We start from the raw sequence: 14,565 nt of genomic DNA, 5'->3' as shown, positions 1-14,565 counted from the left end.
ACTTTATTTAAGCACAACACCGGTGTAAGTGCAGGGGGAGGAGGGTCCAAGACTCACTCAGGAGTGTGAACTCTCTCCGAATACAATGGTAAGAAAATACTTCTTTTATACCGTTACACGAACAGGCTGATGCAACCCCGAAACTATATTAATTACTATCCATATCTAGCGTGAGCGGTAAATCTAACAGCACCAGAGAGTTTACTATCAGTGGTATACAGCTCCTACACTATCACAATGGGGCTAATTATCCATTGAAACCTTTATCAAAAATGAACACGCAGGTAGTCTTTGTGCCTACCCCTGACCCATTGCCACTAATGTCCAGAGACTGATCTGTTTCCCGCCTGGAACATCCTGTGGCATGTGCCCTTGGGAATTATCTTCCAGCTGCCTGTCTCTGCAGCAGCAAGCAAGTGCTCTTTTGTTCCTTATTTCCTTTTAACCCTTACCTATATATTTGTCCCTTACTACAGATCTGTGAAAAAACTATGCTTCTATAAGAAGCCGACACTTAAACACTCTTTCCCCCTTCAAGGTCCAGCACCCCTTCCTCAGTATGGGCTTTTAAGGAAAGTTATTGTTTGAAAACACTAGACACATGCTTGAGAATATGCTAAAGCCGGAAAACAATGGCAGTGTAAAGTTACTTTGTCTGGATTTGCATTTCCTGGTCACCCCTGGCCCCCAATTTATTTTATTGCCTGCCTTACCCAAAAACAATGAATACATTGCAAAAGTGCATCATTGGTTATGAATCAAGACTTATCAGGTTGCCATGGCTGTAAGATCATTCCAAGTGTAAACAGAAAGTAAAATAGTGCAGCTGTAAAATAAAATCAATGTTGGCAGGTAGAATGATGCAAGCTTCACTCCTATCATGCGCTCTGCAGTGTGCTTTGTAAAATGTGAAAACTCAGGGCAATTTAACTCAGGGGGAAAAAAAACCTTGCAGATGCTGGACATCAGAAATATCAGAAAATGCTGGAAAATCTCAGCAGGTCAGACAGCGTTTGTAGAGAGATAGCGGTTTGGATTCAGTGACCCTTTTTGTTTAAAAAAGGACTAGGAATCAGTGCAGGCTTGTTGGGCCAAAGAGTCTGTTCCTGTGCTGTACCGAATTGTATCATATCGTATAATTGAATTGTATTCTTCAGAACTATTCTGAAGAAGGATCACTGGACCCGAAACGCTATTTCTGCTTTCTCTCCACAGATGCTGCCTAATCTGCTGAGTTCTTCCAGACTTAACTAATTGGGAGGTTAGAATATGGCATTCCCTGCCACAAGGAATAGATGAGACAAATAGTATTGATGCATTTATAAAGTGCTTCCCAAACATTTTCCCCATTGTGGCCCCATTTTGAGGCTTGAAAATTAGGAAATTGCTTCCTTTTCCACTTCCTGCATCCAAAAAAAACCTGATAAAAAATACACTTTACATCATAAGACACGAGATATAACCCAAAGTCCTTCTTAATCCAAGTAGCCAATGCATTGAAGAAATAGATTTTATTTGAAAGTTTTCTTTACACTTTAATGGCAAATATAAAAGATATCAAAAGTACAACTTTACAATGTCAATCGATATTAGTAAAGCCTCACACTTCCACTTGAAAATCATTTTCCAAAGTGTTTTAAATGCTTTGAATATGATGGCAGTCTATAGTCAGCTTTAACTGTTCTGGTAGCTTCTGTGACATGTGAGGAATGCAGATTCTTCTGGTGTCCTGTTCAGCATTCTTCCACTTAAAAACACCATTCACTTCATTACAGTCTTGTGGGACTTGGCTTTATACAAGTGGCTTTGCATAGTCTCATTTAATAGCACAACAATTGAATTCGCTCTAAGGTGAAGCAACTTGGACATTTCTCAGAGACGGTGGGTATCATTTGCCTCTGATAGAAAAACATTCAGAACAGTTTTATGCCCTGTTAACTTATCGAACAGACTGCATCAAATGCTGGAATGGGAAACCTCCTCGAAATTTTGCTGCTGATATTGCTCAAACAAACAAACTTTCAGTAGCTAAAAAGTGCTGCTCTTCAATCTTTTGACACAGTGTCATGAAGCAGGGGTGTAGGTTGGAGTTTCAAATGATTACAAGCCCTAAGCAGGAACCAATAATTATTTTGCTCAACTACTTCATTTGCTTTCTTAGTTAGTATGCTTTCTACAGAAGTTTATTAAAAAAGGACAGTAATGCAGTCACACAAACAGCATTTGGTCCTTTTGGATCATAAATGTATTTTATAAATGGCCATTTAAAATTACATATATTTTTTTTTAAAAACCCACAGATAACTGCACAATAAACCACATCTGACCCATTTCATATTCATCATATTTTCACATTCAATGCACTTATGTTTTCAAGTAATGTTTTAATGAACCAAAGGCTTTTGTTTGGCCTTATCTAATTTACCATATAAAAAAATACAAGGCCACAAACTCCAATCTGAACAATTAAACTCTGATCTTACTCAGTGTTTATATAGCTGTCTTCAGACTTTATGTCCATAAACAGACATTTGGAAAATAGTGGCTCATTCTGCACTCTCTGGTAAAAAAAATTATGGAGACAAAAAGGCAGAGTATCTAACTCATGGCCAATAGGAAAGACTGTTATATATTTAAAAACCTTCTGAATATAAAGTTCAATGTTCAAAAAGCTTATTTTGTATAAAACAGCAAAAAGTCACACCTTTTCTTTTAAAAAAGACAGCATCACAAAAATAAATCCAATCATTTGTTTTCTTGATAACATCTGGCATTCAGCTTCCAAAAATAATCAATTATGTAACTACATAAGTTAGCAATGTGATGGAATACTTTCCACTTGCCTCAACGAGTAACAGTTGAGAAGCTTGATACCACTCAGAACACAGCAGCACAACAACACTTCCTAAACAGCACCTTTCAAATGCACAATCACTGCCAAGGAGGACAAGGGCAGCAGATACATGGGACCACCAGCACCTGCAAGTTCAACTCCAAGCCACTCACCACCTTGAATTGGAAATAATACACCATTTCTTCACTGGCGCTGGGTCAGAAATCCTGGAACTCACTCCCTAACAGTATTGGGGGTGTACCTATCCACATGGTTAGCAATGGTTCAAGAAGGCAGCTCAGTACCAACCTCTCAATGATAACTGGAGATGAGCAATAAATGCTGACACTGTCAGCAAAGCCCACATCATGTACATGAATGAAAAAAGGCAGCTTATCTATCACTTCAAACATTCACTTCTTCCATCACCAGAGCAATGTTTGCACCAACTCATCAAGACTTCTTCAAAAATACTTTCCAAACTAGCAATCTCCATCTCCTAGAAAACCTAGGGTAGGGGGCACATGGGGATACCATCACCTGCCAGTTCCCCTCCGAACTGCTTCATTCTGACTTGGAAATTTCTTACTGTTCCTTCACAGCCATTGGGTCAAAATCTTGCAATTATGTCCCATGGACTCCAGCAGTTCAGAGAGGCAGCTCACCATCACCTTAAGAAATGGGCAATGAATGCTAGCCTTGTCAACAACTCCCACACCTGTGAACAAATTTAGAAAAACAAGGTGTTCCATTTAGACAACCTTCTCAATGGTTGACCTTAAGAAGGCACTATAGGACAAACGGATTAATCTTTGCAGTTGACATTGCCACAATTGAGGCAAAATGCAGGGCAGGACTGTTGTTGGACCATGTGCCCATTGTCTTTGCATGGTAATATCATCATAACTGAAGTCTGCACTTTGGACTATTCATTAACAATACCATGGGAGTTGCACTATTTGTGTTCTAATTAAGTGCAGCATTAGCTTACTGGAATAGTTTGTCAGTGCTTGCTAGATGTTCCTACAAAGAATTTTTTAAGGAATTATAGAATTTTTATAGGGTTCTTTAATAACTTAAAATGCAATAAATGTTATACATTTCCTATGCAACAGTTGAGAGCTATCATAATTCAGCAATACTCAGACAGTTTGAGCAATACATTAATAGTCTATATTGATGCAGTTTTTGATGTGCTTGACATTGTCATTGAGCAACACGTTAAGTTTCTTCTTTGCAATCAATCTGAGAGAGCAAGATAAAATAAAAGAGCATCAGGTAAGCATCTACTACTGCACCTCAGTATGAAGTCAGTTAAACATAATATATATCATATATTGAAGTCATTTTGGACTAAAGCATGACACAGATCTTTCTGCACCTTCACACCATGGCTATAGCAGAGGGCAAAAGTACAATGAAATCACATTTATATTTAACAGCAGTAGCTTTCCAATGGATCAGGAATGAGTATTACGACTTACGATATTAGTTCCCATATTATATCACATAGAATTCAACATATTTCAAAGGTTGGGACATCTGATTTGATTTTAAAAACCCATGTCCAATCTGATATTAAAATAATTGGAACTGTCCATATTGCCATTATATTACTTGTTCATACCTCTTCCATCTGATCCAGCAGTAAATAGTACTCAGACTTAGTGTCAAAGTGATTGACACTAAAATTATGAGGACAATCAGTTTTGTTAAGTTGTTAAGTTGGATGGTCACATTGTCTCCACCTTCTGAATGTACTGCAGGTACAGAGATCAGAAATCAATTAGTTTAATCAAGAAAAAGTTGAAGGCAGCATTATTTATTGCTTACTTCACCATTTTACACTTCTTTCTGGTATTTCATACAAAAGCACTCGATAAGTCCAAAGACAGCTTCAATAAATGTTAGAATCTTGCCAATCACCATCATTAGCAGCTTCCTTAAGATTACGTCACCTGACCAGTACTGAGAAACTGCAATTTGCTCACTAAAATCAGTCACAAGTCATTTGTCAACACATTTTTTCCACAAACTAAATGATTAATTAGAAAAATTGTTTGCCCTTTACATATTATTTTGATTCAAAGTTTGTTTAATTGAAAACAATGAACAGATTTTCACATCTCTGAAGGATTAATTTTGAATCATTTTTGTACTTGCACAGTGAATATACATTAGTTTGGCAATTTGATGCAATTGGCTGAGGTACCTTTCATCCCCAAGAATGCAAACATTTGGTTAATATTGAGGCTGCATTTGCACCAAGGATCTCAAACAAAACAAGTCAATGTGAATCCAGGGTAGAAATCTCCACTGGTTGAAGTCATACCCGGCGCAAAGGAAGATGGTTGTGATTGTAGGAAGTCAGTCATCTCAGCTCCAGGTCACCTGTGGAGGAGTTCTCAATATAGCGTCCTCAATCCAAACAATTTTAGCTATTTCATCAATCATCAATGACCTTGTCTCCACAACATCAGAAGTTGGATGTTTGCTGATGATTGCATAATGTTCAGCACCATTCACGACTCCTCTGATACTGAAGCAGTCTATCTTCAAATGCAACAAGACATCCACAACTTCCAGGCTTGGGTTGATAAGTAACTGACAACATTCATGCCACACAAGTGCCAGGCAACAGACATCTTTAACAAGAGAATCTATCCACCAGCCTGTTATTTCAATAGTGTTACCATCAATTAATCCCTCACTATTGACATACTGGAGGTTGCTATTGACCAGAAACTCGACTAGACTAGACATATAAATACAGTGGCTACAGCAGCAGGTCAGAGGCTAGGAGTACTGCGAATAACTCACCTCCTGACTCCTCAAAACCATTTTCAAGTCAGGAGTATTTTGGAATACACTCAACTTGCCTGGATGAGTGCAGCTCCAAGAACACTAAAGAAGCGTGGCAGCATCCAGGATTCCATAAAACTGGGGGAAAGGTGAAAGGGCGAGTGGTAAGGAAGATGCAGAGATGCCTCAGTGCAATTTGGACAAGTTGAGTCAGTGGGCAAATGCATGGTAAATGAAGTATAATGTGGATAAATATTAGGTTATTTATTATGGTAGAAAATAAAAACAGGAAGGCAGATTACTATCTGAATTGGAAAGGCTGGAGGTACAACTTTCTGAAGGACCCAAATCGTTAATTTTGCTTTCTCTTCACAGATGGCTAAAGTAAGCATGTAGGTGCAGCAGGCAATGAAGAAGGTAAGTGGGATGTTAACTTTCATAGTGAGAAGATTCAAGTACAGGAGCAGGGAGGTTTTGCTGCAGTTGTACAGGACCTGGGTGAGACCACAGCTGGAGTACTGTGTGCAGTTTTTCCTCAAACTTTATTTGAGGAAAGTTGTTCTGGATATGAAGGGGTTGTAATTAAGGTTTACCTGACTGATTCCTGAGATGGCAGTACTGACGTTTGAAGAAAAACTGGATCGGTTAGGACTACATTCACTGCAGCTGAAAGAATAAGGGGTAGGGGGGTGGTTTTAATAGAAATATAGAAAATTATAATAGGACTAGACAGAATGAGCACAGGAAAGATGATACCGATAACTAGTGAATCCAGGACCAAGGGTCAAAGATATGGAGTAGACCATTTATGATTGTGATAAGGCTGAATGACAATCAATGCCTTATCATCATAGTGCTGGCATTCCATAAACAAGTACCTTGATTGCCAGTTATTTTGATCCATCTGTCCTATTTACATTGAGGCAGTCACTCCCAATGAAGTTAATTATGCTTTGATGCCTATTATAATTCAGTCCAATCTGGCAATGTTCAGGTAAAGAAATAAACGCTTAATTTGACATGATAGGTTGAAACTGCAACATAAGTTGTGATATAAACAAACTATACAACAAATAACTGAAACATGTAAAGATTTGCATTCATTTTAATGTAGTGTGTTTGTTGTGGAATTGTACAAAGGCTGTTTATATTAAAACTCAAATTTTCATATAGTGGACGTACCTGTTAAGCATTGAATGGAGCTCCAATCACTCCAAAAGCTATCATCAGCACAAAACATATTAACAGCTGCTCTCACACGGACACAGTATATTGCATCAGTTGTCGCATTCAAAGTAGTCGAGGTAACTCCCTCAGAAATGACTTTAGTCTGGAGACAAAGAGATCTTTTAAAACACATTCCAGGTATGTAAAATTGTAGCATGCAAGTTAAAACCTTTCCAATAATGTTGCTATTTACACAATTAGACAAAGGATTTGCAATTGAAAAGTTAAGCTGCCTTTTCCCTTTATTGATGCTGATGTTTATGTATTCTGTGTTATTATTTTAGATTTTCAGAAGTTAACAGTTATTAGAATACTAACAAATAGCCCATGTCAAGTAAACTGAACAGTGATAACTTTGGAACTGGCAACACTTTCAGAATGTTGGAAAGTATGAACACAATAGGGATTTCAGAGCAAGAGGAATGGACATTCTTAGGGATAGGATAAATCTTTCAAAAGAGAAGGAAGGTACAATAAGATGCAACAAGAAATGAAAAGATGCACATGATGGGGTTAAATTAGGAGGCACACATCTTGAGAATGACACCAAAGACACTACTAAGCCTTGCTGGCATCCAAATTGGGGAAAAAAAATAGAGTTAGCCAAGATGAAACTGATTATTTAACACATCATTGATCAAGAATGGAGAAATGCAGTAAATCTTCTTCGTTACCAATTTTGTCAAAGCCTTCCTCACAGTTTACTTCCAGTTACCCTCTATTTTTCAGAGATAAGACGTGAACCAGTTCAGTACATTCTGGGGATATCCATAGCTGAAGCCTGTCTGGTTTATAATTTACATCTAGGAATCTATATACAGCACGTAGACAATGAGACATCTCTCCCTCCTCGTATCAGACATCAAATGATGAGCTATTAATGCTATGTCAGCTAACTTCATTGATTGAACATGTGTTCAAATGCAGTGGAACTGAAACAGAACACAAGCCTTCTCAAAGAGGACAAGACAGCTAATCATTAGGACAGACGATAAATAGATGCATTAAATCCAGAGAAGCTCTGCCCAGGGAGAAGTTGCTTGAGGGGAGAAGACAACAGAACTGATGTTTCTGCTTAATACAACTGCAACTTCAGACTTGTGATAGTTGGCTTGCCAAAGTTGGAGGTAGAGATGCATCGGCCCAGAATGTTTCACAATAATCAAGATGACAGAGGCAAATTCAGATATTTTTTCTACAGCAGAATGCCACACAAACCAGGATACAGTACCAGATCTTAAGTATATCAGGGAGAAAGAAATATAAGTACATATTGCTACAGTGAGATGAAGTAAGGTAGGAATAGGTTGATGTGAAGCTCAAACATTAGAGTAGACGAGATATGCTGAACAGTTCTGTTTCCGCGTTCTATCAGTTGAGGAAGTTGATGCAGAGTATTGGTTGTTGGAAATGCAGACTGAAGAACTGACACACACTCAGGTTAATTTATCAGATTGACAATCATAAAAAATTAGCAGGTGGGTATGAGGGGCTTAGATCTCAATCAAAATATGCACGAAACAAAGAAAAGTCTTGCCTCAGGATATTTGACTTGCTATTCCAATTAAGAATGAACTGTGCAGAGATTAAAGTTAATTGTTCAAGTGATTAGTTTTCCTACCTCCCAGTCAGAGCCTTTGCCGCGGAATTGCACTTCATATTTCAGACAGTGAGGCTTGATTTTGCTCGCTGGGGGCTCCCATTGGATAGAAATAGTTTCTGCTCTTGATAACTTCAATTTTACCTGGTCAGGGGCTGCTGCCTTAACTGAAAATGCAACAATTATACTTTCATGAGTTCAAACATAGGCATCGATTCAATGCAATCCGCTAGGGCCATTTCATGTGACCGAATAAAGTTTGATGATGTTAAGTTACATTTATTTAGTTTATAGGAATTCACACATTCTTAACAAACTGTTTTGGTGCAGGGTAACATAGCCAAGGTTGTGTCAGAAGCAATGTGTCAGGAGGCTCTGTTTATTTAGGGGCCTGTCATAGAGTTGTGCAGCAAAAACCAACAACCAGGTGCCACAGCTGACACAATATTGCCTCTTGCAGTCAAGGAACAAGTAATCATTGACTGGTCTCTGGTTCCTCTCTGGTGCGTCTACAAGCAGGTGACAGATGCCACACTTTCCAAAGTGAACACATTAATCACTTTCCCAATAAACATTTGGTAGCAGTAACGAGTGGAGCCCTCATTCTGCAGACTTCCCTCAAAAAGGTAGCTAAACTGATAGTAGTGACATTATCCTTCACTACTCCAGTGTCTTCATGTTCGCACTGATTCAATTCAATGAATGCATAGCTCACACCTTTCTGCTATCCTGGCAGCTGCGTAATGCTTTTACAACATTATAAAAATGATTCTTTCATGAATTTCTTTACAGATCCAGTGCATTCCATGTGATCCTGGTACACCCATGGTGCAGTCAGTAAAGAAGTTCCAGCTTTCGTCACTTTGTGACAATGGAGGAATAATGAAACATTTCCAATTCAGGATGATAAGAGACTAGAAGGAGAATTTGCAGGTTGTGGTGTTCTCATGTGCCTACTGTCTGTGTCCTTTAGGTGGAACCCCTCTCAGGATTGCAAGGTGCAATGAAAGGAGACTTGGTAAGTTGTTGCAGTACAGTTTGAATATGGTACACGCAGCAATCATTGTGCATCAGAATGTTTAAAATAGTGTACAGGGACTGCTTTGTCCTGGTGTGGAGCTTCGTTGAATGTTGCAAGAGCTGCATTCATCCAGGCAAATGGGAGATTCAATCATATTTTTGACTTGAGCCCTGAGCAGGCTTTGGGGAGTTAATCTCTGTGGAATTCACACTTGTTCTGGTTGCCACAGTATTTATAATGTTAAACTTTTGGTCAGTTGTGACCTCCAATATGTTGATAGTTGGGGATTTGGATGTTCACAAGAATACAGTAGATTCTCTTTCGTTGAAGATGGCCATTGTCCGGAAGTTGGGTGCCACCCATTAGAAAAAGCCCAAATTTTATCTCGGTCTTGCAGGATGAAGGCAGGTTCAGTATCTGAGTTGTCAATGTCACTGAGCATTGTGCAACCATCAGCTGATCTTATGGTGGAGGGAAGGTCATTTATTAAGCTGATGAAGATGATTTGACCCAAGACGCCATCTCAGGACCTCCTGCAGCCAAGGCAACTGACTTTGAACAAACAGAACCATTTTCCTTTGCGTTAGGTATGACTTCAATTAGTGGAGAACATTTTTGCTGATTCCCATTAACTTTGGTTTCACTGAGGATCCTTGATGCCATGTGCAGTCAAATGCTATGTTTATACAAAGGCTTCTCACTCTTGCATCACCTCTGGAATTGAGCTGTTTTGTCCCTGTTTGAGTAAAAGTTGTAATAACGTCTGGAGTCAAGTTCAGTAGAACACAGTGCCGAGCATCAATGATCAGATTACTGCTAAATGTAGCTTGATAGCACTGTTAACTTTCCATCTCTTTGCTAAAGATCGAGATTAGACTGTTGGGTTGGCAATATGTGATACTGCTCCCCTTGTCTTTGCTCTTGGCTCAACAGATACTGGAGTCCTCAAGGAATGATTTCACAATCTGGATAAGTCTGGTCATGTTCTGCAATACAGCCATTGTGACTGGACAAGAATCATGGGAAGTGGTTTTAAAATCCCACCACCTCTTTCAGAAGAATAGACTCTCCACCATCCACAATGTAATTCTCACTCCCAAATGGAGGACTGCCACTAAAGTGTGCAATTATTGTGGAAAGTTCCCTTTTTTGAAGCTGAAGAGTTCGATCGCAAAATATTGACTGTGCCTCCCTTCAAATTAAATTGACTAGGCAGAGCAAACATTTACTCAGATTTGATCCAGATCAGAAACAAGCAGCATCCATTACTTCTGAAAATTATTGCTTCAGAATTCCTGGTATGAATGAGAGAGAGGGCGGATGTGATTAATGCTCATTTTACAATTGACAATGTTGTTTGAGGAACAAATGTTGGCTAGAAAATGCAGTGAACTTTACACCCCTTTTCAAATAGGTTTGGGAATGTGATGCTGATAGGAAATACAATTGTGTTTTTTTAACATTAATTTAGATGCATCTACATTTTTTCTAGTTCTTCTTCTGGTTGCTTCAAAGATAAATTGAGTGACCGCAGCACCTTTGAAAGGGGTACAAGGAAAGTTGAAAGTTCTTTAATGGTTTCTAACAAGTTATTTCATCTCACCCAAATTGTTAGCCAAGGTTCAACAATTGGGGTTAGCAGCTGTATGCTTAGTCAAGCCACTTTGGATCAGTCTTATACATTTAGAGAGGAAAAGAAGCATTGCTGTCTCTTTGGCAACATGCTCAATATCTGTGGAAGCCTGTTGAAGTGCATTCAGGATGAATCACTACCGCCTTCAACTGACCAGTACAAAATGAAAGATTAAATGTCTTAATTAAAAAGATGTACTCATCGTACCTAAATCCTGAAGTTGCAATGTGAAGTATGCTGGTCTCACTGGCCCCATTTCCGAGGAGCCATTTATGCATATGTTGAAATCACTGAATTCAACCAGATCGTCACTTTGAAAATGGCAGCCAACAATACGCCCCTGATGTTTAATGTAATTATTGCATTGCATTGTTTGCTCCAGCTCTTCATGCCTGTCAATATTTTAAAAGTCACTGTTGATACAATTTCCAGCAATCTGAGTACAAGTCAACACAAGGCACTATCAGTAATCACATACAGTAATGCTATGAATTACATCATGCAGAGTTTTTGCAGTGCAGACTATGCTTGATTTAAAAAATACAGCAACAGAATCAATTTGATCTGTTTAGCATATTTTTAATGGAGATCTACTGTGCACAGTCCTAAAATTTTCTCAAATTAATGCAAACACCTACAAGGCCACTATTTTTGAAGTAAATGCTTAAATATCTTTGTTTGTTAGGGTTTACAGCAGAAGATTTAGGCAGGAGATAAAACCAAACGCAAAAAAAACTCTACAACTATTCACTTTCCAGTCTACTGTCATTTTTATAACTTCAGTCATGGGGAATGCTTTCAGCACTACAGGTAAAAAAAAGTTACAGTTGTTTCAATAAAAATACTAAAATGTAAGTGGAGAATTGCAGCCGAAAGCATAAAAGTAGTGGAATTGCTAACTTAAAAATTAAAGATTGGACTTTTCCCCAAAACAACATCTTCATTTCAGTCTTTAAACAGTGAATTATTTAGTTGTTTATAAAGTGCAACATGAAACGATATGAGCAGCAAGCAGGTAAATGGAATTAGATTAGATGACACGTGTGGAGGAAAAATCCTACATCAGCTAAACGATCAGCTAAAAATGTCTTTTATTTTTCGATTAATCTATTTTCTGATATTTCCCAAGAGCAATACAGGGTAAGTACTTTAACTAGGAAGTTCCTCCCCTAGTCTCTCTGCTTCCTTAACTATAAAGGCCTATTTATAGTTAAATAATCAACTCAAGTCATGAGAGTGAAGTCGTTAGGATTGATCATCAACCCCTCAAAATTGACAGCACCCTCTGAAATCCACACACAGTTGTAGACAGAAATCCAGAAGATGCTGTCAGTGATTCCATGCTTCCTCAAAACTGAGTACATACTTAAAGAAAAAAACATCTTGCCTCCACGAGTAAAGAAAGAAGTCACTGAATTGACAGGACTTGACTATTCATGCCATGGCTGAGCTTTGCTAAAAAATAATCTGGTCTTAATTTCGGGGAGTGTTTCTCTCCGTGAGCCTTTAGCAATGTTATTTCAAGTAATTCTACACTGCTCACTTCTTTATGTATGCACCTGCTTTATCCCCAATACCCAGCTTAGCATAACATTTCATCATTATTCAATGTGGGATTATTGGAATACATGCATCTCCCAAAATGTTGTGATAGTTGTCAACTCAAAACATTGTACTCCATAACACTGCAATTCCAAACATAAAGCTTTGAAATAAAGGCTTTGTGTCATTCCATTAGCTTTCTTGATTATATTCTGCACCTGTTCTTGCACCCTCTTTGCTGATATCACTGCTGCTTGACATCTAAAGACCCCCTTAACTTGGCATTATATTCAATCTGTCAATTAGGAATGGAAATCCACAGAACAAAGGTTGCTGGTTATTTTTGAGACTGAAGTGCTGTAATTTTGTTGATAACCACAAAATCCACATCTATGAGGAGTTCATGGATTAAAACATCATGAATCTGACTCCCTTTGGCAAATTAACAAAAGAAGCAATTCTGGTTTTCTTCCTTGATTCCGGAGATAATGGAACAAAGTACTACTTTACGCAAACCTATTTCATTAAGCTATCAGCACAGTGGTACATACCAATAATAGAGGGTATAATTAATACCATGTAGAGCGTTCATTCCATTCTGCCATAGGCATTCCATATATTCCAGGTTGTAAACTATACACTGCAAGTTCCTAACTTTGGAGCCAGCATGTCCTTTGTGGAAAAAGAAAACATTACCTGTATTACGTTACATATAAATGTAGGCAATGAGAGGCAGATCAAAAACATCTCATTTTGATACGAAGTGGCTGGTTATTCACTGTAATTAAGGTGTTTGGAGGTCGCTTGGATGTGTTGTATTCCACAATAATAGGATGTACATTCAAACGACCAGGTTAAAATAACATTACTTTGTATGTTGATGGAAGCATCAGGTGGAATGAAGGAAAAAAAATCATCAACAGTGTTTATTTACACTGCACTTTTTCTCACAACAGGATGGCACGGTGGCTCAGTGGTAAGCACTGCTGCCTCACAGCGCCAGGGACCCGGGATCAATTCCAGCCTCGGGCGACTGTCTGTGTGGAGTTTGCACGTTCTCCCCGTGTCTGCGTTGGTTTCCTCCAGGTGCTCTGGTTTCTTCCCACAGTCCAAAAATGTGCAGGCTTCGGTGGATTGGCCATGCTAAATTGCCCATAGTGTTCAGGGATGTGTAGATTAGGTGGGTTATGGGAGGACGGGTCTGGGTGGGATGCGCTGTGGATTGGTGTGGACTTGTTGGGCCGAAGGGCCTGTTTCCACACTGTGGGGAATTCTATGAATAACTTGCTCTATGAAAAGGACAGAGAAAGAATGTGAAGGCTTTAGAAAATGCAGAAAAAAGATTTATCAGGGGTGAAGGACTTCAGTTATGTGGATAGATTGGAGAAATTGGAACCATTCTCCTCAGACGAGAGATTTGATTGATGTGTTCAAAATCATGAGGCGTATAGGCACAGTAATGGAGAGGAGTTGTTCTCATTGGTGGAAGGGTCAATGCAAGGTTATGCAGAAGTGGACTAGATACGTTGCACTTACAGATAGCTGTCATGGACATAACACACCAAATCACCTCCTCATCAGACAAAGGGTCACTGGTCTTAAAACATTAATACTGCTTTTATTCTGTACAGATGCTGCCAGACCTGCTGATTTTCTCTCGCACTTTGTTTTGCTTACCGATTTCCAGCATTTGTTTCTTTTTCAAACTTGTGAACCATTCCTCCGTCAATCTATCTTCATTTGAAGGGTCAATATCTCATGATATCTTTGACACCAAAACAGGCACCATCCGAATGGCTCAGAGATAGTAAGAACTGCCGATGCTGGAGTCTGAGATAACACAGTGTGGAGCTGGAGGAACACAGCAGGCCAGGCAGCATCAGAGGAGCAGGAAAGCTGACGTTTTG

The 14,565-nt window shown here is 38.8% G+C and overlaps 1 protein-coding gene across 2 annotated transcripts in view; it reads right to left on the bottom strand.

The window, feature by feature from the left end:
* Positions 1-1,492: 1,492 nt before the first annotated feature.
* Positions 1,493-14,565, bottom strand: part of LOC109927483 (interleukin-13 receptor subunit alpha-2-like) — a 26,590-nt gene continuing 13,517 nt past the window's right edge. For both annotated transcript variants that reach the window (XM_048605482.1, XM_020527505.2), the window contains exons 5-10: positions 13,210-13,330; positions 11,324-11,508; positions 8,484-8,629; positions 6,818-6,965; positions 4,461-4,593; positions 1,493-4,078 (exon numbers count right to left, since the gene is read on the bottom strand). In XM_048605482.1, coding sequence (XP_048461439.1) covers positions 3,997-4,078; positions 4,461-4,593; positions 6,818-6,965; positions 8,484-8,629; positions 11,324-11,508; positions 13,210-13,330 — 815 coding nt within the window. In that variant the 3' untranslated portion in view covers positions 1,493-3,996. The remainder of the gene's footprint in view (positions 4,079-4,460; positions 4,594-6,817; positions 6,966-8,483; positions 8,630-11,323; positions 11,509-13,209; positions 13,331-14,565) is intronic.

The sequence above is a fragment of the Rhincodon typus genome, chromosome 14 (genome assembly GCF_021869965.1).
Source record: "Rhincodon typus isolate 14 chromosome 14, sRhiTyp1.1, whole genome shotgun sequence".
NCBI lineage: Eukaryota > Metazoa > Chordata > Chondrichthyes > Orectolobiformes > Rhincodontidae > Rhincodon > Rhincodon typus.
This window is presented reverse-complemented; position numbering and strand designations above follow the sequence as displayed.